Genomic DNA, 23,083 nt, shown 5'->3' on the forward strand with positions numbered 1-23,083 from the left:
AGGCACGGGGCTCTGAGGAAGGCCAACTGCAAAAGGAAGTTGAGCAAAAAAGAGAAGGCACGTTCTTTTGTAAAAAACAAATTTTTAAAAATTTATAAAAACAATGTAATATCATTACTATCATTACAAATAGTTTGGGAAATGGTTGTGTTTGTGGGGAGGGACAGAGGACATACATAATCCTATTTCTCTAGTAGAAGCCATTTTCACCTTTGTGTAATTCCTCCTAGTCTTTGCCTCAGTCATACATATTTTTGCATGATGGATCTAGAATTTTTATTCTAATTTTTTTTAACCACCTAATCTATCCCGAACACTTTTCTGTTTTGCTGCTGGTCATCATAATCATCATTTTAAATGACTGCGTCAGCATCAGTTTAATGGAGTGACTAGGGTTTAACTGACTGCTCCTTCCTCATCTGACCTGTGTGCTGTGGCCACGTGCACAGGAGGCCGAATGCACACAAGGGGAAAGGGAGGGGGCGAAGGCAGCTCCCACAGCCAGCTCACAATTGGTCCTTCCATTCTGCCTGCTCTGTTGCATCCTGCAGCTGGCTTCAAGTCTGTATCCTCTTGGTAGATGGGAACAAACTCTTACTCTGTGCCAGGCACTGTGCAAATTGTGTTCTTCCAAGCAATTCTGCCAGTCAGGGCTTATTCTCACCTTATACCTACCGGCACTGGGGGAGTGAGGAGACGAAGGAACATCTTCACCAAGAGCCTTGAGGGCCACGGGACAATAGAACCCATTCTCTTTCTGCCGTGGCTCAGTCCCTGTTTCCACTTGACTTGAGTGTGCAGTCAAGTCCACAGGGTCCATCTTGAAGGCAGGGAGAGATGCTTTCCAGCCTTTGGGAGGGTGGTCATGGGCAACCCTGCTCCCCCCAAGGTGCCCAGTGCCTGCAGTCACAGCTCTGGGTCTCTCTCTACAGCCTTACGACAGTCTGCCTACCTCACAGACCTGCTTCTTCCAGCTGAGGCTGCCCCCCTACTCCAGCCAGCTGATCATGGCCGAGCGTCTGCGCTACGCCATCAACAACTGCCGCTCGATCGACATGGACAACTACATGCTCTCGAGAAACGTGGACAATGCCGAGGGCTCCGACACTGACTACTGACCACCGTGGGTGCTCTCACCCCCTCCTTTTTTCTCAGTAATGCTCACTTCCAATTTGATGTTGATATACTTTTATGGTAACTACATAGATGTTTTAGGAACATAAACCAACATTATAAACAGCGGCCACATTTAGTTACTCTAAATGTAACAAAGAAATTAGATGTTTTTATTTTTCTGTGATTGTACAAAAACAAAAAACAAAAACAAAGTGCTTTCAGTCAGGTTTTTCCCTCCATATTTTTGGTCACTTTTGATAAGTTTGCATGGAACCATTTTGGTGCATTTTTAGTTGGGAATGAGACATTTTTGTAAACCCACCCAGTGAAGATGAAATTGTACATTGTGTATAATTGTTCATTAGAAAGGACAGTTTTACATGAATATTCATATATTTATTTTGTTTTAATTTGAATTGCCTGTGCAGAGTTCCTTACGCAGAGAAATAAAGCAGAATCAGGAATCAGAGTGTGGGCTGCTGGTGTTACTTCCAGTGGGGCTTCTGACCAGGAGCTGCATCAAGGCAGACGTTAGTTAGCCCAGAACAGAGCGAGTATTCAGGCGACACATTCAGAAGATTCCTTCTCACTGAGGGTGGGCATCACTTAGAAATCACCTAGCAGAGGACCATGTGGTTCCAGGGTCCCCCGGGGGTCAGAGCCCCTGTCACCTGTTTCCTTTGTTCTTCTGTCATCCTGGGGTCTCTCCCTCTTTGTCCCCTCACCCCAGGGCCCTTGCCTCAGCCACTCATCCTCTCAGCACCACCGTCCTTCTTCCCTGAGCAGCCACAGCATACCTGGAGAGGGGTTCAGCTCTACTGGGCAGGGGAGAAGAGAAGCCAAAGTAATGCGGTTCTGGTCCTTCCGGTGAAGAACCTGTGAAGACAAAATGAGCAAGTGACAGGATTAAAGAACGGCAGTGTACAACAGTATGTGGTCTCTGCAGGAAGGACAGCCAGCAGGGAGGTGGTACAGAGAGGACAGCTATCACTAGCAGGCACTTAGCATGTGTAAGTGAGAGCGTGTGAATGAGTGCATGAACGCGTGAGTTAGTATGAGAATCGGGAGTGGCCTTCATATCCTTGAATGATGGAGTTGTGCCGGGAACTGGCGGAGGGGTTGCAGCCTTCGTCCTTGAACCCAGCCCCTGCGGGACATTGGTAATGTGCTCATTTGTTCAGCAGAGTCAGAAGGAGTGTGTATTCCTCGGGGAAAGGGCCATCTTGAAAGCAGCTCTGGGGGCTCTAGCTGCTGGGAGTGCAAGCAGGAAGAGGGCAAGGCCTATGGCGGCTTGTCTCCTTCACCTACAGCCAGTTCGTGCCACAGGCTGCTTCCTCTGTACTTCGTGGACAAGGTCTTTGCTGACAGCCTGCTCAAAGGAGGTGTCGGACTGAGAGCCTTACAGGCAGTTGTTTTCCACAAGGAAGGTAGGATGTGTGTTTTCAAAGAAAAATTGGAAGAAAAATACAGTTTTGCCACCTAAGATACTGTGGTGAATGGATCTTTCCCAGTCAGAATATCTAACAATATTTAGAATGATGACATCTTAGTTTTACTGAAAAAAGGCTTCAGTTGAGAGCTCAATCAATAGCAGCATTGAAGGGCTGCAGGCCAGGAGAGAATGTCTTGTAGAGAAGGAAGGTGTCTGTGCCTGGAGATCCTGGACAAAGCCAGGGGAGGTCTTTTAGGGTCTCCGGGGCTGCTGCCTGACTCTTGCTTCTTGCTGGGCTGGGCTGAGGGTGTGCAGAGCCAAAGGATAGGTCTGCAGCCTCAGATTATTTTAATTCAAAATAATGCCTCAACCTTTGTGAGGCTCTGGCCTTTGCTGCCACAGCTTGCTCTGGACAGAGCGGGCAGGTTCACCCCCAGCAAGCTGGTGCTCATAGTTCCAGGTCCTGTGCTTGGGCTTAATGGGCAGCTTCTCAGGAGGTCTGAGCCCGTGAGGGGAATCTGCATGGATGTTGTGATTTTATAACAGATTCTGTGTTTTTGCTGGAAACCTGTCATTTCTTCATTCTCTTGACTTTTGAAAACTCTGGAAGAGAGGCGGAAGCACGAGTCCCTGACCTGGGGAGCTGAAATGGGCCTGGTGGAGGTGTTCTCCTTAGTTCACTTTCAGCCCCTATAGAGGACTGGGTGATTCTTTTGTTTGCTGGCCTCATTCAGTGAACAAAAACTTGCAGTTCTCACAACCCTTAAACAGTCTCAAGACTCCTAGCCTCAAAAATTTAGATTTGACTCCTAGTCTCTAAAATTTAAGATTTCTTCATATGCCCTTCGAGGTGTGGCTTTGTTCTGGGCCTCCTAGCTTTGTGGCCTTCGCCCAGCACTGCCGGCCAGATAAAGCCTACATCTGGTAAGCTCCGTTTTCAGCCAAAGCAAATCTTGGGCATTGAATCCTAGAGCTGGAGGAAAGGTCTCTAAGGGGTCAGCTGATCTCTCCTTTTATAGACCAAGAACCCAAGGTCAGGAGAGGGAACACACTGGATCACAGGTGCTTCTGGGCTGGAGCCAGGAGCCTAGCTTCCTCCTGTCAGCGTGCTGTGGTAGAGCCAAGGGTGTCGGTCAGTTCTCCCCCAAACAGCCTTGCTGTCCCTGCAAGACAAGCCTCAGATCACCACCTCCCAGCAGCAGGCTGCTGCCTCCAGGGGGAGTCTGGAACCCCGGACCTAAGAGCATGTGGCCCTGGCCTCTCTGCTGGCACTGAGGCTCCTGTGCAGACCAGTGTGATGGTGACAGGTCAGCCTCCAGCCAGGGAGCAGTGTCCTCCCCTAGTGCTGAGGTTCCAGACCCTCCCCGTACCTTTCCCTGTATGTGACCATTGGCTGCCTTGGCCAAAACTGAGATTGAAAAGAGTTAGCATTCCAGAAGTTGGGGCAGGTCTGTGATCTAATAGAGGCTGTGAGGGCACTGACAACCCCCACCCCAAGCCATTGTGGGTGGCTCTGGAACACAATCAGGCTCCCATTTCCCTGGGCTCTTTCTTCCCTGGATGTGCCTCTTGCCTTTGCTGAGCTGTGCCTGCTGACAGGGACACCCTCCTCACAGCTGGAATCTGTGGGCGCTGTGCCCAGCCCTCTGTGAGTTCCTGGATTACCCAAGTAGAAACCTGGCTTCTTCCCAGCACCTGGGCCTTGTGAGTTCTACCAGGCACTTGGCTTTTCTAGCCCCGCTTGGGTGTTAGACGCCTTCCCCAAGCCTTACCTTACAGGCACTGCACATTTAGACATATCTCATCATGTCACAGAGAGGGTATTGGTCCCATTTTACAGATAAATAAACTGAGATTCAGAGAGGTCATAACTTGTCAGAAGCTATGGACGAGAAAGCTGGGAGATCACTCAAGAACACTCATCAACCTCAGCTGCATGTCTTCTCTCAACTAGAGCTGAGTCCCTTGAGGTAGGCCAACCCCATGGCCAATACTCAGTAAATGCTTGTCAGATGACTGAGTTGGTGGATTAATTAAGCATGCAGGACACCTTGCTCTACGCAAACCTGAGAGAAGACCTTGAAGGCAGTTTTTTAGATTCAGTGGGATACTGTGTTCTGTTAAGTGTTTCACTCGTGCCTGGTGATGGGGAACAGTCACTGTTAGCAGGCAGAGTGCAGAGCCATGGGTCTCCATCAGTGCCCACCTGCTGGGAGCACTTAAAATGGTCCTTGGATCAGGGACCCAAAGTGCCCCTGGCTAGGGTGGGGGCCAATTTAGAGCCCTAGAAACAGCATTGGATACAGCTGCCAGCGCAGCTTGAGTTCTGATCACTACAGTCTTGGGATGTGAGGGAGTTACTAGGCATCAGAGGATTAGCCTGGGAACTTAACTCTCATTTATAGCTAGAGGAAGACCTTCTATGGAAAAGGGGGGGCCTTAAGGGACTGCAGGCTACCCCATTCCAGCTCAACCTGCAGTGACTTCTGCTTTACAAACACAATCATGACCCTTACAAGAACCTCTCAAGCAAGGTTCTCTTGCTATCCCTAATACACATATAAGAAGCTGGGGTTTGAAGAGGGCTGATCTGCCCTCGGACACAGGGCTAGAAAGTGAGGGAAATGGGATGGAAACCCAGATCCATTAGAGCCTGAAGCCAGGATCTTGTTGTTTTCCAGGTTAAACCACCAATTTAGGGCAAAGAGGACCTGCTGGGAATTTGGGCTTATTGGAGATGATGAAAGCAAAGCCCTGGGGCTTAAGTGGCTCTGCTGTAGACAAACATTCAACCCCCAGGAAGCCTGAGCTTGCTTTCAACTTTGTTCACGTTAGTGGGAGAAAAATTAAGTCCCTGCAAGGCCTCTCTCCAGAGCCCAGAGTGATGGCGGGCAAACTGAAAAATCACCCAGAGGAAGCCTGGGTCTCACAGGCCAGTAGTGGGGCCCGGCCACTCCACTGCCGCTGGTGGCGTGACGGGGCTGGCTCCCCCAGCACACAGATTAGAAGGGATTATGCTGGGCCAGAGCTCAGTGTAGCTACCCTGATTCTGGGGTAAGCACTGCGCCGGCCAGGGGCCCAGGGGCGGCCGCGGAACCCTTCAGCAGTTCCCAGAGGGACTGGGGTGGGGCAGGGTGCTGCTTGCCCGCATGCCTGGAAAAGCATCAGTGCCTCTGGGACTTCACCTGGATATCATTTCCGCATGGGGCCCTGGCTCCCGCTGGCGGTGGGGGTGAGGGGATCGCCCTCTCACATTTCATCCTTAATCTGTCCATTCGCAGCTACCTCCATCCCTTACTTCTCTGATCTCTCCTGCTCAGCTCTAGCCACACTGACCTTGCTCCTTCTCCTAACACACCAGCCGTGCTCCTAGTCTGGGGGCTTTGCACCAGCTGTTCCTGGAATATCTTCCTCCCACATGGTTTGCTTGGCTCCCTGACTCACCTCATGTCTCAAATGTCACCTTCTCAGTGAGGCTTACATTGCTCAACCCCTTCTCAGTGGCCTCCCCATCCCAATCTCTTGCCAGCAATCCCCATAACCACCTCAGAGCCTGCACTTTTTTCCATACTACTCACCACTGTCTTATATACCAATTACTTATCTCTTCCCCATTACAGTGTAAGCTCCATGAGAACAGAATTTGGCTTTTTTCTCCCTGTTTCCCTATCTGGGCAACGAATTAAGGAACCTGTGAGTAGAGATCAAGATCCTCTTTCAGAGAAGAAACACCTGGCCCGGAGGGGTGATGAGCCTTGGTCACAGCTGGCGGTGGGTGGGGCTGGAGGGTAGGCCTTGCCCACCGCAGCGGAGCGCTCTTGCACCTAACCACGGTTCCTCGGGGACACGGGCTCAGGAGGCTGCTGGGGGGCTGCGGCCTTTATTAAAGGTAGGACATTGACTAAAGCCTTGGACTTGGAAGAACAGGGGTGTGCCCACGTCCAGCAAACCCAACAGGTGAGAATCCAGCTTTGCATCCTCTTATAATAGTTCCATTATCAAAGGACTGAACCATGGCTACTGCTTTGTTTTTAAATCTTTTGAGTTTTATCAAATGACTTTATGATATGAGAACAGTAGAAGATGTGTATAATTATTCAATTTATGAAAGAAACAGGAGCGAGTGTTCTAGAATTGCGTGTTCCCCAGGAAAGGCGAGCGGGCAAAGCTGCAGGTGGGAGCGGCTTCGGGGGCTCCCTCGGGCCCTGCGACCGGGCTTCCCCCCCTGCCCACAGCCGCAGCGCTTTGCCGGGAGGCCTGCGCCGTCGGCGGAGCCCTCGCAGGCGACGGCCGCTGGGGGACCTCGGGCAGCGGCCAGACCTCGCCCGGGTCACAACGCCCGGCGCGCGGGAGGTCGAACCCCGACCCCGCCGCCTTCCCCGAGCTCGGCCGGCGGTGGCCGTGGTCAGGCCCTCCCCGAGCGGAGTCCCCGGGGATGGTGTGGGCGCTCCCGCAACGCGGAGGGGACCTGGTGCGGAAGGAGGGGAAAAGGTGGTGGCGGCTAGTGAGAACCAGCCGAGTGTTTTCCAGGCATCGGTCATTTACTCTCGCGTTCATCCCATGTATAAAATTGTAAAGTGAGGTAGGCGTTGTGCAGACGGGGACACTGAGATTCCGAAGACGTTGCGGTCCGGGAGGTGGAAGAGCGGCCTTCGCAGCCAAGACGCCCGGCGGGCGGGCCTAGCGCGGTGGCGGCTTGCGGGGGCCCGCGGCGGGGGCGCGCGGGGCCTGGTCGGGCAGCATGGCAGCGCTGTGCTCGGCGCGCAGGGCCAGGCGCGGGCACGCGGCGCGCAGGCGGAGCAGGCCGGCCGCGCTCACGTTGCGGCAGAAGTCCACGTGCAGCGTCTGTAGCGCGCGCCCGTGCGCCGCCACGGCCGTCAGCGTGCGGTTGGTGACGCGCGCGCAGTTCTCCAGGCGCAGCGCGCGCAGGCGCGGGCAGCAGCGCAGCAGGCGCGCCAGGCAGTCGTCGGTGACATGACCGCAGCCGGATAGCGTGACAGACGCCAGGTTGGGGCACCTGCGGGAAGAGCGCGGTGACCCCGGGCCGAGGAGGGCGGCAGAGGCCTGGCCTGTCCGGGGCTCACTGGCTCGTTGAACCCGCCTAGCGGCCCCGGGACGCGGCAGGACTCCCGCACGGCGCTGAGGAACTGCCTGCGGCGACGCCGCCGGATTCCGGCCAGGGCTTTCCACCTCATTTCCCTGCTCTTTCTGCCACTGTGCCCCACCAGACCATACTTGGCGTAGGTCTGGCGCATAGGCTCCGGGCCCCCGTGAGGAACCCCCAATGGCAGCCCCAGCCCCCTAGAGTCACGGGCTGCCGAGGACAGAGCGGTGCCGGTTCCCAGAGGGACAGCTGCTCCTTGTTGCCGTGCAGGGGAGCCGTGCGTGGGGACTGCCTCATCTAGCTTCAAGCTGAAGGCCCTGAATGCCCCTAGCAGGACGTGGGCGGGAGGAGGGTCTGTTTCCATGGCAGGTGGCTTAGTGACAGCCCCATTCCAACCCTTGAGGCCGTGGGGTCACCCCTCAGTATTGGCTCTGGGTTCAGCTCAGTCGCCTGGGGCAGTTACTGCACCCCCCTGGGACGCCAGCCTGGACGAGATCAGGAGCCAGAGGCAGCTAGAACCAGGCCCTGAGGTGGGTACAGTAAGGGACACCGGGTAGCTCGCCCAGAGAGCTTGGAGGGCTCTCTGCTGCAGCCTCGCCGGCACCTGCTGGAGAGAGAAGATCTTGAGCAAAGTCAGACCTATTTGCAGCGTGGCCTTGGCCAAGTCAGTGACTCAGTTTCCGAATGTGTGGGAAGAATATGTCTACCAGTGGGGTTGTGAGGACTGAGATTTGGGGTGTAAAGAACCTGTAGCAGGGCCTTCTACGGACAGTCACACCCCACTTTCACTGGAAACGGGACCAGACTGCTCCCAGTCCAGAAGGACCGTCCCCTTGGCCCGGACCTTGGCTCCATGTAGCCAGTGGGAGCTGGCGTCGGGACTGGGGAAGAGTTTCTCTTTTCCTCTGAGCCTCCCTCTTAGCTCCTTGAGGGCACCCGTCCGGGGCCAGCCCAGCTGCTTTGTGCTTGGGGTGAGGGGATGAAGAACTAGCACATGCTGGGCACAGCCGCATTTCACGCGGAGTCCGGAGTCCGTGCCGCCTTCAGGTTCACTTGCCCTTAGTCATCCCATCAACCTTCTGCACCTGCAGTTTTTGTAAATAAGGAAACTGGCCCAGGGCTCAAATGACTGGCCTGTGACTTTTTTGCTGTCTGACCCAGGACAAATGTCTGAACCTTGCTGGGCCACTTCAGCCTCTGTCAAGAGGGAGAAATTGTTACCCTCGGGGTGGTTGTGAGGTCTAGGTGTTCAAGCCCTGAGAGTGTTGAGTGATTCCTTTCCCTAAACAGGAGAAAACCAGAGAAAAGGAGCCGACTCCCTCCCTGCCCAGCCATCCTCAGCTGTTCCTCCTGACCTCTGAGCTGATGGCCAGAAGAACCAGATTCAGTAGGCCTTTATCAGTCCCTGTTAGGTGCCAGGTGCTACTGTGTCATTTGACCCTCTTACTCTGTGAGATGAAGGAATTTATCTCATTTTACAGAAGAATCGAGGTTGCAAAAGTTTAAAATATTTGAACTGGGGTCACACAGTAAGACAGTGGCAGATCTGGGGACCCGGACAGCAAAGCCCTTTGCTTTGTGACACCAGGGCCCCTTGCCTGACCCATATAGTAGCCTGGGAGGTCCCTCCACACCTGGCTGGTTTGGGGAATTAAGCCTAGTTCTCTTAGAGCAAGAATGTAACTTGAGGGCAAACTCTGCCACTCCTCTCCCCCATGTCATTCCCCAGTCTGATCTCTGGGCTTTGTCAAGGTCACCAAAATGGCCTGGGCCAGCGAGGGCCCAGCCCCTAGTCCACCTTGTTTTCTACCAATTTAAAATAAAGAAAGGTGGGGCCACCACACTGTTTTCTTGCAGTTCTGTCGTGCTGCCAGGAAACAGCAGCTATTAAACTTGGGCGGCAACAGCCTGGCTGAGCCTTGTTTTCTGTGAACAGCCAGGCTCAGTTTATTAGGGATCAAGGGGGTGCTTTTCCTCAACGGCAGGACAGGCCTGGTGGAAGCTCAGCAGGAGGCTGGTTGAGTGGCTTTGTGTTCTTGCACAGGCTGCTCTACCCAGGAGGCTGGGACCATGGAGGGAGCCTGGCCTGGTGGCTCAGCCTGTGTGTCTGGGGTGGGGTTGACAGATCAAATACAGAATGTATTTGGGACATACTTGTACTAAAAAATTACTTTATCTGAAATTCAGATTTAACTGGACAGCCTGTATCTTTGCAAAAATACGGCAACCCTATACTGTGGGCACATCACCTCTTAGAGCATCAGTTTGCTCATTTGAAAAATGAGGCTAAAATACAGTCCCCTAGGGGTACTGTGCAAATTAGTAAGTTCCTCAAAGGAAGCCATTATTTATTACTGCCCCTGCTCCCAGAATCTGCTTTGGCTCAGCTAACAGCGCCCTAGCCCGCCCTCCTCAGCGTTTCACAGGCCTTGGGGGCTCTTGCTAGGGCTTAATGAAGGGGTGAGCTGATTGTTGCATCTGGAAGCCTTTTCCCAGGGCCTGACCTTGAAAATCCAGGCCCAACTGGACCCGGCTAGCATTTAATGGCTACCAGGCAGGACAGCTGGCCGAAGAGCAGGCACAGCTGAAGCCCCGGTTCTATTTGCAGCAGAAGCAGCTCTGGGGCCTGGGAGGCTGAGAGGATTAGCAGTTGTTTCTCTCATGGTTTTAGCCATCTCCTGGGGACTGTGCCTGGGTGTCCTGCCTTGGGCCTAGTCTGAGGCACCCCAAGGCACAGCCATCGTGGTCTCCTAATTTGCTCTTCCCTGCCCCCCGGGGAGCCGGAGCCAGCGAAGCGGGCGCTGCTCAGGAGGCGAGGCGGCCTACCTGTCGCACACCTGGAGGAGGAAATCATTGACCAGGCTCTCGTGCCGGCTGCAGATGCTCCTCTGGAAGGCGCTCTTGAGCCAGTCCTCGATGCTGCACACCTGCACGCGGCTGGAGTGCCAGCAGATGGAGAGGCTCCGGAGCGCCGGGCCCAGGAGGAAGTTGTCCTTCTTGAGTTCAGTGAGGGAACGGAAGTGCAGCAGGGGCCAGAGTGCGGGATCCTCAAACACGTCGTGGAGCTGCGAGCAGGTCCTGGCCAGGTTCTTCCTGCTGTCCTTGTCCAGGAAGGAGAAGAGGTGCAGCAGGCACTCCCGGTTGAGCTGGGTTATGTGCATGGCGAGCAGTGGCCACACGTGAGTGCAGCTGGAGCCAAGGGACTGACCTACCTCCTGCTCCTCCTCCCCAGGCCCGGGCTGGTGGACATATATGGTTGAGGAATGGTGTTTATTTTTGGCTAACAACTGGTGCTGAAGCTCTGAGGACGGGGGAAAAAGAAAAGCCAGGATCCAGACATACGTGCAGCAGTCTGTGGTTCGGCTTATGTTCAGAGGGATTGAAAATCCTGGCAGAAAAGCAGCCTATTGAAGTTAAATAGTTTCCTTAAAAGGGATTTCTTTTCCTTTTAGCTGACAATGGTGTTTAGCAGAGAGCTCTTTTGGCTTTTCCCAAGGCACTTTCGTTGGAGGTGGCAGGCCAGACCAGCTCTGTCTGGGCTTGCAGTCTCACGGGGAGGGACTCTAATTGTAAATATTAACTGTTTTGATTTTCTAGTACATCAGTATGAATCTTTTGCGCCACCCTTACTTGGAAGAAGCCTGTTGTATGTAAAGAGCTGTGGGTGACAGTTCAGAGCTGTGAGCAGAACCCATGAGTAAGGCCTCATTTCTGTTCCTTTTGCTCCAGGGCGATGGTTTCCAGGATAGGCTGATCTACCTTCGAGTCCAGCCCTCGAGGCTAGGGGATTTCCTTGGCCTCCCAGACAGCGCTATTTTTACCCTGAGTTGTTTCATAAAAGATTTAACAGAAGTAGCTTATCTTTCCAAGGTTTTTTATGTGTGCGTGTCCATGGTTTAAACTTTAAACTTAAGTTTACTTGGCGTTTCCTTTTTCCAATTATATGTCCTTCTACTGTATGGAGCCTGTATTGCCCAAAAAGTCGGACGGATGAGGGAGCTCTTAATACAGGACTGCTTGAATCAGTTTTAAGTTCCAGTATTTTAGTCTGTGCTTGCCCTTAAGCCAGCCACACACCACCCCTTTGTGAGTGTCCTCAGTTCCCTCTGGGAGAAACCTCCGGGTCAGTCCCCTGCCCTCTCTGACTCACCTCTAGGCCAGGTGCCCGGAGGCATTTTTCCATCCTTTCTAACGTACCTGAGGCCTCGCAGTATGGCAGACCCACTTCCTAATACTGCTCTACTCCCAACCTTAATCCCTACGATGAGTCCCTGGCTGTCGCTGGTTGGTGCGTGTGGAGGATGGGGAGCTACCTCCTGCCTGTGCCAGTCAGGCGAGAACACCTTTCTGCTGCTAGCCCAGGGAGCACCACCTCAGTGGTCACTTTTGTTTGTTCTCCCCATTTAATTGGAATTGGAAGGAATGGCAATACTTTTGTCTTCCCATTGTGTGGACTCGTGACACAGATGAAGCCCCTATGCTGGACCCACTTCTGGAACTAAGTCTTGGTCAGGTCTGGTGCAGCTTTGCCTTTAAAGGCAGAAGGCAGGCAAGGAAAGAAGTAGCCATTCTAGTCAGCGCCCTTCCTCTGAGAAGCCAGTCTCAGCTGGTCCTCCTGTGCCTGTCACCCCACCATGCCAGGGTGAAGCGCAAGGGGACCTTCTTGAAAACATAAACCAAGGAACAGCTAAAAGGAAGCATTTCTCAAGGAAGGGGTAACCAGCTGCTGCTGCTCTTTCAAGCTAATCATTCTAGTTCAGAATTGCAGCTGAAGCCCCTCTAGGCTGTGTCTAGTGTACTTCACTTAGAGGGTACACTGCAACACCACAGGCAGGTTTGGTTTTGTTTTTAACCATGCCCGTTCAGCAAGGATATAGATGGGGTTATTAGAAAGCCTTACTATTGCCACTTTCCAACCCAGTACTTTCCACGGAGGGCTGACCCTTAGAAACAGGCAGTTCTTTCAGCTTCTTAAAAGGCCAGAGTAATGTAATCACGCCGGCTGTTGGGGAGGAGTCATTGTGGGTCATCCTGCCTTCCCACCTGCACACTGCCGCAGCCCTGCTGGACCCGCAAGAGACTGGCAGGGAGGATGTTTAGAGCCCTGCCTCTGGCTGCTCCTCCAGGTGGGTGGTAGGAAGCATCCTAGACTCACGGGGCAGGAAACGGAGGCAGAACAATTTGAGCTGCAGGCACCTCTGTTCTCAATTTTAGAAGACTGACAACAGGCAAATAAGTCAGAAAAAGGACGGGTGTGGAAACAGGGTTGCTCTTGTTTTTTTCTGTTTGCAGGAGGCATGGGAGCAGAGAGGTAGTGTATAGGAGCTTACTATGAGCAGTTTTTTTTGTTTCGTTTTATTTTAACAACAGCACTTATTTGCCTGTTTTGCTTTAAAAGATTACCAATATCCTTTGCTCAGAGCCCCAAAACTGGTTCCTTGGGATAGAGAGAGTCTAGCTCTGAAGGAGGGGAAAGGTCCTCCTTTTTATAAAATCAGTAGTCATATGGAGAGACTAAGGATGATTTCGTTGGGCAAGGGTGTGTGGGACCTCGGGCACTAAAGGACCCCGGCCGTCACCTTGCTGGTACAGGTCACTTCTCCTGGCCTAGGTACACCAGCAGTTCTAAATCGTGGGGGTTCCGTAAGGACTTACTACTTGTTGACTGACAAGGCCCACAGCTTAAGTACACAATAGTTTACCTGGCTTCACTGAAAGGTGTGCAGAAATAATAGTCAAAAGGAAAGAGAACAGACCTTTAATGATACTTTTTTAAACAGTTCAGGTTGGTGAAGCAGAAAAGGGATGTGATTACAACTTAATGAATCAGTCACTTGCACAATTAAACAATCCTCTTGGCATCACACAAACTAGGTTTCAATGGCAAATGGTTACATTACAGCACGACCAATACTTGTGGAAGGCAGCCTGGAGTCCGTCCTGCTCACACCTGGGGGGAAGGGGCTGCACGCAGCGATGAGATGCAGAGACCCGGGACTACAGATGACACATGCCCCCTTCTCCTTCCCGTGCTTCTGTGGCTGCACCCTAGTCCCTGGGACCCGTGCCCTGGCTGCAGAAACAGGCTTTGCCCGGGAGCTTTTCCAGAGCCTGAGTGAAGAGGCCACTAACAGAGTTTAGGGGATGGTAGAGATTAATGTGGGATAAGTATATCTAAATAGACTATGTACACTAAACCAATGAAGGAGAGGTTTGGCTTTAAGAAATAAATATGTCCCCACCTGAAGAAACCAAGCTGCTCAGTAGGTTCCACAGGTGAGATACACATTTAACACTTAACCAGGGCCCAGTATACCTTACTGGTTTAATTCTATTACATTTGTCATCACTATACACTGAGTAGAATACAGTGGATAAGCAAAGGTTTCTCCACCATGGAGAGAGATTTGTGTCACCACAAACGGTTTCTATCACCCACCTGTGTGGGAGGACTTGTGAGAAAGTTTTCTTGTTCCAAGGAGCCATGTGCCTCGCTGTGAGGCTGTGCCTCAGAAGCTCTCCGAGAGAGAAGCCCCGTACATGCTGGAGACCACATGGCACAAGGGAAAAGCCCTGAAGAGCACAAAAAGATCAGCTTTTCAAATGGGGGTGATAAGGCTGCACAGTTAAAAATTTAAAATACAAATAGGCACATTTACATCACCGGTGTTCAAGTGCACAAATCAAACGGATCCAATCACTTTTCTAAGGAGTCTTCGTGATACAATTCTAACATTTCTGCTTAAGTAAAATCAAGCAATAGAAACACTATGGAAATTCAGAGAGATGTGTTCATCTCTTGAGCCAACAGTGTTGCCTGTCTAAAGACCCCTTTCCCCACCGCAGTAGTCCAGTCTGTTGCTAAGTTCCATTTAGCATAAAAAGCTTTTCTTTACCAACAGCAATTCTGCCCAAGTCTTTATTAAGTTATAACAGCTGCCCATTCAGAAAGACAAAAGATATAAGTGCAAATGTTAAAAGTTACAGCTGTCTACCTGCTAAGCAAAAGAGCCTGGAGTCATAGGAAATAGCAAGATCAAAGGAGACTCACATTTCAGGTTCAATTAGATACAATGTTAATGTACTGATATATTCGATCAAAAAATACGGAAACTGTCATTTTCATAAATCAAAACCAGTCAAATATCACAACTTTATCTAGTTCAACCTAATATAACTTAGCATTATAAACTATTGCACGTCCACACTTCCCTCTTAATTATCTTCTAGGACTCTCTGACCTAAACATGATGGCAAAGCTCGATTCTGTGGAGAGAACATTTAGACCAGCACTGTCCAAGAGACCCCTGCACGTTACTGGGAATGTGCTAGACCTGCACTGGTCCTGCGCCACACGTGGTTGTTGAGCTGAACACTTCAAACGTGGCCAGTGTGACTGAGGAACTAAGTTTCTAATTTAAATAACCACGTGTGGCCAGTGGCCATGGTATTAGATAATACATGTTTATATATACTTGCAGTTTGCTCCTTGTCATGTTAAAGTGTTCAGCAGAGGTGTTCTGTTCTGAGATGTATCCAGCTAATATTAAAATGTAAATGGAGGCCGGGTGCGGTGGCTCACGCCTGTAATCCTGGCACTCTGGGAGGCTGAGGCGGGAGGATCGTTTGAGCTCAGGAGTTTGAGACCAGCCTGAGCAAGAGCGAGACCCCATCTCTACTAAAAATAGAAAGAAATTATCTAGACAACTAAAAATATATATAGAAAAAATTAGCCGGGCATGGTGGCGCATGCCTGTAGTCCCAGCTACTCAGGAGGCTGAGGCAGGAGGATCACTTGAGCTCAGGAGTTTGAGGTTGCTGTGAGCTAGGCTGATGCCACGGCACTCACTCTAGCCCGGGCAACAAAGCGAGACTTAGTCTCGGGAAAAAAAAAATGTAAATGGAGCCACATCTGCTCCTGTAACTTCAAATATCTGACCTAAAAGGAAAGCTATCATCATTTCTTTTATATTTGTACACTTTTAAAAGTCCTATTTTTTTCTTTTAATAGAAAATACAAGATTACCAAAAAGTCTGGCTGGCTTGCTTAACATGAGTTATATTTTGTCCCTTGTAGAGAACTGAGAAGGAAGGAAAATAATGATGTCAGACGAAAGATGAACGTGAGAACAGTGCTGTTCTGAGCTCCCACTCTCACCAGGTACTTTGCAGACAATGCTGCCACCATCCCAAAAATCGAAGGATGGGCTTGGACCATGTGCAGAAATTACAATGACTTCTTTAAATGGGGTTCTAGTTCCAAATTCCAATTTGGGTTAAATCTAAATAGTGCTTAAACCTATTTTTCTTAAATAATTTTAAAGTAAAAACTACTAAATTCAAGAATAAAAACTATTCAAAGTGAGAATATCTTCAACTTGCTTTGCTATCAGGATAGGCCAATGAGAGCTGTTAAAACCCACAGTAGCAAAGACCCTTCTTTCTATGGAAGCAGACCCCACAGTGATACCTGAAGTGTAGGTGATGGTCCAAATCGGTTCTGGAGGTTTGTATCTCAGCCTCAGACAGCCAAACAAGAAGCAAGTCTAAAGTGGACATGCAGTTATATTTCTTTCAAGTGCTACAACTAAAGGAGGAATTGGATACAGATTCAAAAAAGCAAGCAGAAGCTATGGTTTTATTTTACTAGGTAAGACCTATACCATGTAGCTGACCACAGAATTTTTAAAATACTAAATATATTTTATCTTATTTGGACTTTACTCTCATCCTATCTCCCCCCATGAACACACAAAACAAAAAAAATGCCCCAACAAATAGAGTAATTCTTGTATTTGCAGTAGAGGTACAACTGAACCAACAGACGGACTTAGTGCTGATACACAGCAGCCTGGAGACACCAAGAGCAGCAATTACCTGGTCTACTTAATGATGCCCTCTCAGTTATCTTTAACAGGCAAAGAGAATGATTACTTAGCAGTCACTGTAAAATCTTGTGGGCCACAAATTACATGAGCACATGATCCTTGGTTTAGAGTCAACCTGATCTCCATTACAGCTTGGAAAAGGCAGCAGGCAATTGTGTCGCTCTTCAGTCAGGAACGTATCTTGCTGTCAGCGTGTGAGAGTAACAAAAGCATTGATGTAAATGTGCCTTAAAGTGAGAACTGAAAACATTAATATAAAAAAGTCAAATAGAACTAAGTTCTTGGAACTACATATAAAAATTGTATTACAACTAAAGCAGCAAATCAAAATGTCTGCTGAGGTTTTCTGGTAGAACAACAACAAAATTAGTTGGTGTCCATGTTCAATAAGTCACTACCATTTGATAAATCTAAACCCAAAATAGGAAACTGAAAAGTGCATAATGAATTTAAATCTTAGATCAAGTATTTGTGGAAAACAGGAAATGTTTGTCCGGTATAGTTGATGAATGATGATTTAGAGGAGGTATTAAAGTTTCTCTGATCCAGCTTTGGCCTGGCGTTCCACGTAAAACAGAATGTAGGCCTTTGCCTTCACCACGGTCTCTTCATCAGTCAGTGTTACAGTACTGTCATTGAAATGGAACCAGCGGCCTTCGTGAGTTGCATATGCCGTGTAATGTCCAGAACCAACCCTGTGAAGAAAAGGTGAAAGATCAAAGAAAAAGACTGCAGAAATCACAAAAGGATCTATATATACAACCACATAATTTAAGTACTGTAATTAAAGAATAAATCCTAGAGACTTTTGGTTTAAGATGGTTGGTTAAACTCATGTGTTTACCTTCCTACAAACCCATCAAAAGGACAAGGAATATACATACTGACACTAAAAAACAGGAACGAATACCATCAACTGACCAGAAATTGAGGGTTACATAAAACAGATGGTACTGGATTAATGGAGAAACCAGAGATGAGGAACTCTCAACCTAACAAGCACAGGTCAAGGCCTATGGGAACATGAGAAATCTAGTACTCAGTTTTCCATCAGAATCTTGGGACAAAAACTAAGCTTAAGAAAGAAACCTGCCTCTTAGGAAGCACCTTCCCCGATACCTTGGTCATCAAGACTTTTCCCCATCAGCAGGACCTACCCACTCACACAGGGGGAGCTCTAGAGTTAGCCCTTCCAGTCAAGAGAACTGAGACCTTCATAACTGCTAGAAAAACCCTTATTTACCAATAATGATCGACCTCATTCTTCACTCATGATTCTAAATAAACAACCAAAATCAAATTCTTGAGGGGAAAGAAGCATGAAAGAGAAGTTCCAGGAAGAACAAATAAATCAATTAACCCTGAGGAATTGAACACAGAAAACCCGAGACCTTTAAAAATTCTAATTAGTGCCAATAGTTTCAAGACGACACTACAAGAATAGGCTGTTATGAAAAAGTTCTCAGAAAAATGTGATTGCCACAATATTAAAGTTTTATAGTGGAGCTAATCTTTGATTTGGATACAGTTGAAACCCAAATTAGTGATTTGGAAAAATAGTCGATGGCAGACTTTGGAAACAGAGATAAATGCCATTAAAGAACAGTTAAGACATGTGGAAGACAGATCCAGGAAATTCACCATACATTTAACAGGGATTCCAGAAGACAAACTAGAAAATAGAGTCGAACATACAGTATCGACATTTCCATGAGCTGAAGACACCAAACTAAAAGTGTCCCTACCAGCTACCAAGCAGGAATACATATCGGATGATATTTCTTAAATTCAAAGAACTTCCAAAGAGAAAAAAAAAATCAGGTTGCCTATAAAGTAGTGAGAATCAGACTTGTATTAGACTTATTTTATAACCCTGTGTGAGTGGTGAAATAAATGGAGCAATGTCCACAAAATTCTGAGGGAAAAGGATTTTTCAACAGATCGTGGTTTGTATTGTATAGTACAATAGCTCAGACAGACTGGAAATCAGATGGTGTATACCCTAATAAAAACTTTCAAGGGAAAAAAATAATCAAGAATGTTACTCAACAAAATGAAAAATGCATCTTTAACGTAGATGACATGAAGTTATTTCTAATAATTTCCCGTTTTTCCCCCCATTTAAATTTCAGTTGGTGAAGGAAATAATTCTGGAGTAAAGATGACTCAGGATTTTGTGCACAAACAGATGGGGTTCTGAATGCTAGGTTCAAATGAACCACTCTCAATCTTGCTTTTATGTGCCTTCTCCTAAGGCTTCAGGAATGCTGTTTCATACCAAAATTAACGGAAAGTTCTATTTCACCCACTTTAATGTATCTGAATCCATTTTGGGAGGTGTATCAGGATGAACTATTAAGAGCTGTGCAAAACTGTAGGTCTCCGTTGTGCTGGCCGCCAGGTGCTCCCCACCACAGGAAGCCCACTGCGTACTCACCCAGAGCCATGGTGCACCACCACCGCAGCGAGGTCGTACAGGCAGTTCTCGGGGCCGCTGTTCTCGGGCTACACAGAAAAAGAGAGAAGGCATCCCCAGGACTGAGTTAAGAGCAGTGGTCAATGACATCAGTACCTCCTGCCTTGATGACCTCTACTGTCTCTGTGTGAAGACTTAATTTTATTGAAAAGACATCTTTTTACAATGCTAAAAAGGAAATTGCCTTACCTCTAGTAAGTAGCATTTCATGTCTAGGCCTCTCAGCGGAAATTCTACATACGTATCAACTTTGTTTCTTAAATATGCTGTCCAGTGAAATCTTTTCAAATGTAAGCATAGCACCTGGATGGCAGAGATAAGGACAAAGATTGTGATCACACCGAATTTACCTTTCAAAGTTTGATACTAATGTCTCTAATATAATATTTGAGGTGCCCTTTCAGTTTTTCCTTTGATCCTTGATATTGCTTTCTTCCATGCATACTTTATGAATTCTCAAAGGGTTTAGCTTTTACTGAAACCCTAGAGACAAATGAAGAACAGTTCACATACATAGTCTAAAGTTATAATCTTTCTCAGCAGTCAAGCATTTTCCCCTTGAAACCATATCATAACTTGAATTTCAACACTCACCTTGGGTAGTTTTTGAATCCAAAACTTTTTTGTGGACTTTTGTTTCTTTTTGCATTTATGGCACATATATAACTCTGTCTCATCAAGTTCCTCTAAGTCAGTAAAACTGCGAAGACAATCTAAAACAAATTGTGGCAGCATTAAAACAAGATGTCTTTTATAGAGACCGTGTACAGTAGAAAAAAGTATACTTTGAAGCTGAATGACCCAATTTTATGACCTTAGAAAAGTCAACTTTTCTCAATTTAAACTGCACACAAAATATAATACCTAGTTTGAAGAACTGTTGTGACGAAGAGAAATAACATGTGTAAAGCACTTGGCATCATGCCTGGCATCTGGTGACGATGAATTAATGTCAGATGAAGTTTGTTTTATGAAAGAATTACTCTAGATAATTCTGATAAAAACGTTTTCCTGATAAAGATCAAAGTTTTAATAGCAATTTTCTCTCAATATTTTATATTATAGTGAACAAAGCCCCAAGCTCATAAAAAGTCAAATTTAGATTAAGCATTTTCATAGTCATAACTTATTTAAAAATAAACATAGATTACAGAAGGCTACGCTTTTAATCTTGTTTGCTACAAACCTCCAAATGAATCCTTTGCCCAGACTCTCTACTCTCAGTCCCCTAGACAAACCACAGCTACATTTTTCTTTTTTAAAGATTTAATCGTGTTATCTGGAGTTTGGAGCGGGATGCAGTGGCTCACGCCTGTAATCCTAGCACTTTGGGAGGCCAAGGCAGGAGGATAGCTTGAGCTCAGGAGTTTGAGACTAGCCCGAGCAAGATCGAGACCCCGTATCTACTAAAAATAGAAAAAAAATTAGCCAGGCATGGTGGTGCATGCCTATAGTTCCAGCTACTCGGGAGGCTGAGGCAGGAGGATCACTAGAGCTAGGAAGTTTGAGGTTGCTGTGACCCAGGCTGACATCACGGCACTTGCCCAGGCAACAGAGTGAGACTCTGTCTTAAATAAAAAAAAAAAAAAAAAAAAAAAAAAATCTGGAGTTTGGTAAACTATAGCCCTAAATCAAATCCAGCCAGCTACCTGGTTTTGTAAATAAAGTTTTGTTGGAACACAGCCACACCCATTTGTTTATATATTGTTTGGCTGCTTTTACACTACAATAGCTGAATTGAGTCGTTGGGGCAGAGACCTCTATGTACTTGCAAAGCCTAAAATACAGTAAGTCCTCACTTAACGTCATGGACAGGTTCTTGAAAACTGATTTTAAGTGAAACGATAATGATAATAATGATGATAATGATGATAATGATGATGATGTTTTCCCCCATCAATATTATAACAAAACAACATTAAAGGGAACAATGTTATTTGAAGACCTACTGTATATCATTTCACTCAACGTTGCAGTTTTTAAGAACCTATCAATGACATTAAGGACTTACTATAGGCCCTTTATAGAAAGTTTGCTACCTCCTGATATAATCAATCAATCATATATTCAGAAAGTATTACATAAACTATATGTTATTGTTTTCTAGAAAAAATATAAATGTCTGTGTACTCTCAACTAAGGACAAGAGATGGATTCTGTCCAGTACTGGAGGAACCACAGTCTGTGTGCACATCCTCTCCTAAAGTGGTGCAGTGGGCAACCTGTGCGGCCATGCCATGGCAGGAGCCCCTTTAGACACTTCTGTGCCTCTTCCCAATCACAATTCCCCTTCCTCCTCCTAGCTAGAAGTAGCCATTATCCTGACTTTTTGTGCTAATCATTTCTTTGCTTGTCTTTATTGACCACATGTATGCATGTACGTATCTTTAAAATATTATTTGTTTGAAAAGTTGGATAGTAAGCAAAAACCTAGCTGTGTAGGAAAAAGCAACAGTGTCTCTGTACTCAGAGTTTCCAGGCCATTGTCAGCCTTAGGGTCCATAAAGTATCAGAAAGCACCTTCAGGGGAAGTTGGTGGCAAGGTGTAGCAGGGCTCTGGTGTGGGCAGGATACTAGAGAGGCCAGCCTGGGGTCAGCGGCCCATCACTCTTGAATATGCCTTTGCTTCCTGATCCCAACACCTAGAAGGCACATCCTGCCCCTGCCTCCCCTCAACTCTCACTTCTTCCCAACCTCCAGTGGACAGTGTGGACAGTGACCCTTCTTTCCTCAATTTTCGTCCTAATCGATCCCATGAATACAACACATTGCTAACTTGCTATTTTGTGTCAAGGACAGTTCTAGGAAAGGGTACGTTATTTCAGTGTTACATTTCCTGAAGCAAGTCTGAGGCACTAAACCCAAACAAACTTGTCAGTAAAGTGATGCTGGCCTCGCTCTGGGGGGCTGCCCAAGTCCCACATCTCTCTAGCGATAAAGAGCACTGACTACACCGCAGACTGACTGGCACGATGAATCCCTTAGACTGGTCACTATGGTGCTTGTGAGCTCTGAAGCTGAAATCATGGGAGCTTTCATCAGCAAGTGTTTGTTGCATCATGTAAAGAGCTGTGGCCTTGGCAGAGGAATCACAGGGAAAATGAGAGATGAAGAAAGAAAAATAGAATTTTCCACATTTAAAATCAGCATCTGCATCTGAACAATCAAATCAGAAAAAGAAGAGAACATCCTCAACGTAATTAAAGGCTGTATATCACAGAACCTACAGCGAACATCATACTCAATGGTGAAAGACTGAAAGCTTTTCCCCTAGGATCAGGAAAACAAGGATGCCTGCTTTTGCCACTTCTATTCAACAAAGCATTGGAAGTTTCAGCTGGAGCAATTAGGCAAGAAAGGAGAAATAAAAGGCATCTAAAACAGAAAACAAAAAGTAAATTAGCTCTGTTCACAGATGACATGATCCTGTATGTAGAAAATCCTAAAGATTTTTTTAAAAGTTAAATTAATTGTATCAGAAAACTACAAAACATTGCTGAAAGAAATTTTAAAAGACATAAATAAATGGAAAAACATCTTATGTTCATGGATAGGAAGACTTAGGATTGTTGTCAGTTCTTTCCAACTTAATCTATAGATTCAATGCAATCCCAGCCAAAATCCCAGCAGGTTATTTTATGGATATTGATAAAATGATTCTAAAGTTTACATGGAAACGCAAAAAAACCTAAATAGTCAATACGATATTGAAGGAGAAGAACAAAATTGGAATACTGATAGTACTCAGCTGCAAGACTTATTATAAAGCTACGGTAATCAAGACAGTGTGGTGTTTATGAAAGAAAGAAAAAATAGATCAGTGGAATAGAATGGAGAGCCCAGAAATAAACCCACATAATACAGTCAACTGACATTGACAATGGAGAGAGGGTAGGCTTTTCAACAAATTGTGCTGGAACTGGACAGTCACATACCAAAAAAAAAAAAAAAAAAAAAATCTAAACATAGATCTTATATCTTCAAGAAAGTTAACTCAAAATGGATCAAAGACCTCAATATAAAACACAAATCTCTAAAACTCATGGAAGATAACACAGGACAAAATT

General features: G+C 47.3%; 3 protein-coding genes across 5 annotated transcripts in view; 1 reads left to right on the top strand and 2 right to left on the bottom strand.

The window, feature by feature from the left end:
- The window catches only part of HERC1 (HECT and RLD domain containing E3 ubiquitin protein ligase family member 1), a 193,418-nt gene extending 191,837 nt beyond the window's left edge, over positions 1 to 1,581 (top strand). Inside the window, exon 78 of one of the 2 annotated variants that reach the window (XM_069482949.1) lies at positions 933 to 1,581. In XM_069482949.1, the coding sequence (XP_069339050.1) occupies positions 933 to 1,118 (186 nt within the window). In that variant the 3' untranslated portion in view covers positions 1,119 to 1,581. The remainder of the gene's footprint in view (positions 1 to 932) is intronic. The other variant, XM_069482959.1, reaches the window with a different exon arrangement.
- The window catches only part of USP3 (ubiquitin specific peptidase 3), a 186,991-nt gene that overhangs the window by 90,654 nt on the left and 73,254 nt on the right, over positions 1 to 23,083 (bottom strand). Inside the window, exons 12-15 of the mRNA XM_069482975.1 lie at positions 19,611 to 19,729; positions 19,206 to 19,319; positions 18,978 to 19,045; positions 15,527 to 17,235 (exon numbers count right to left, since the gene is read on the bottom strand). Coding sequence (XP_069339076.1) covers positions 17,070 to 17,235; positions 18,978 to 19,045; positions 19,206 to 19,319; positions 19,611 to 19,729 — 467 coding nt within the window. The 3' untranslated portion in view covers positions 15,527 to 17,069. The remainder of the gene's footprint in view (positions 1 to 15,526; positions 17,236 to 18,977; positions 19,046 to 19,205; positions 19,320 to 19,610; positions 19,730 to 23,083) is intronic.
- FBXL22 (F-box and leucine rich repeat protein 22) lies at positions 7,069 to 10,837 on the bottom strand. 2 transcript variants are annotated; one of them, XM_069459122.1, is made up of 2 exons: positions 10,479 to 10,837; positions 7,069 to 7,565 (listed from the first exon to the last, which is right to left on the bottom strand). In XM_069459122.1, the coding sequence occupies exons 1-2, from the start codon at positions 10,811 to 10,813 to the stop codon at positions 7,229 to 7,231; spliced, it is 672 nt and encodes a 223-aa protein (XP_069315223.1). In that variant the 5' UTR covers positions 10,814 to 10,837; the 3' UTR covers positions 7,069 to 7,228. The 2 variants fall into 2 exon arrangements, with proteins under 2 accessions (XP_069315223.1, XP_069315234.1); XM_069459133.1 differs by lacking the exon at positions 7,069 to 7,565 and adding an exon at positions 9,061 to 9,100 and having other exon boundaries at positions 10,479 to 10,825.

The sequence above is a fragment of the Eulemur rufifrons genome, chromosome 2 (assembly GCF_041146395.1).
Source record: "Eulemur rufifrons isolate Redbay chromosome 2, OSU_ERuf_1, whole genome shotgun sequence".
NCBI classification, from domain to species: Eukaryota; Metazoa; Chordata; class Mammalia; order Primates; family Lemuridae; genus Eulemur; species Eulemur rufifrons.

What these genes read in the sequence shown, in the direction of transcription:
- FBXL22 (XM_069459122.1), bottom strand. Translation starts at nt 10,813, where the DNA reads ATGCACATAACCCAGCTCAACCGGGAGTGCCTGCTGCACCTCTTCTCC. An exon ending in CTCCTCCAGGTGTGCGACAG is followed by an intron (nt 7,566 to 10,478) that starts GTAGGCCGCCTC and finishes CTCTTCCCGCAG; the next exon opens with GTGCCCCAACCTGGCGTCTG.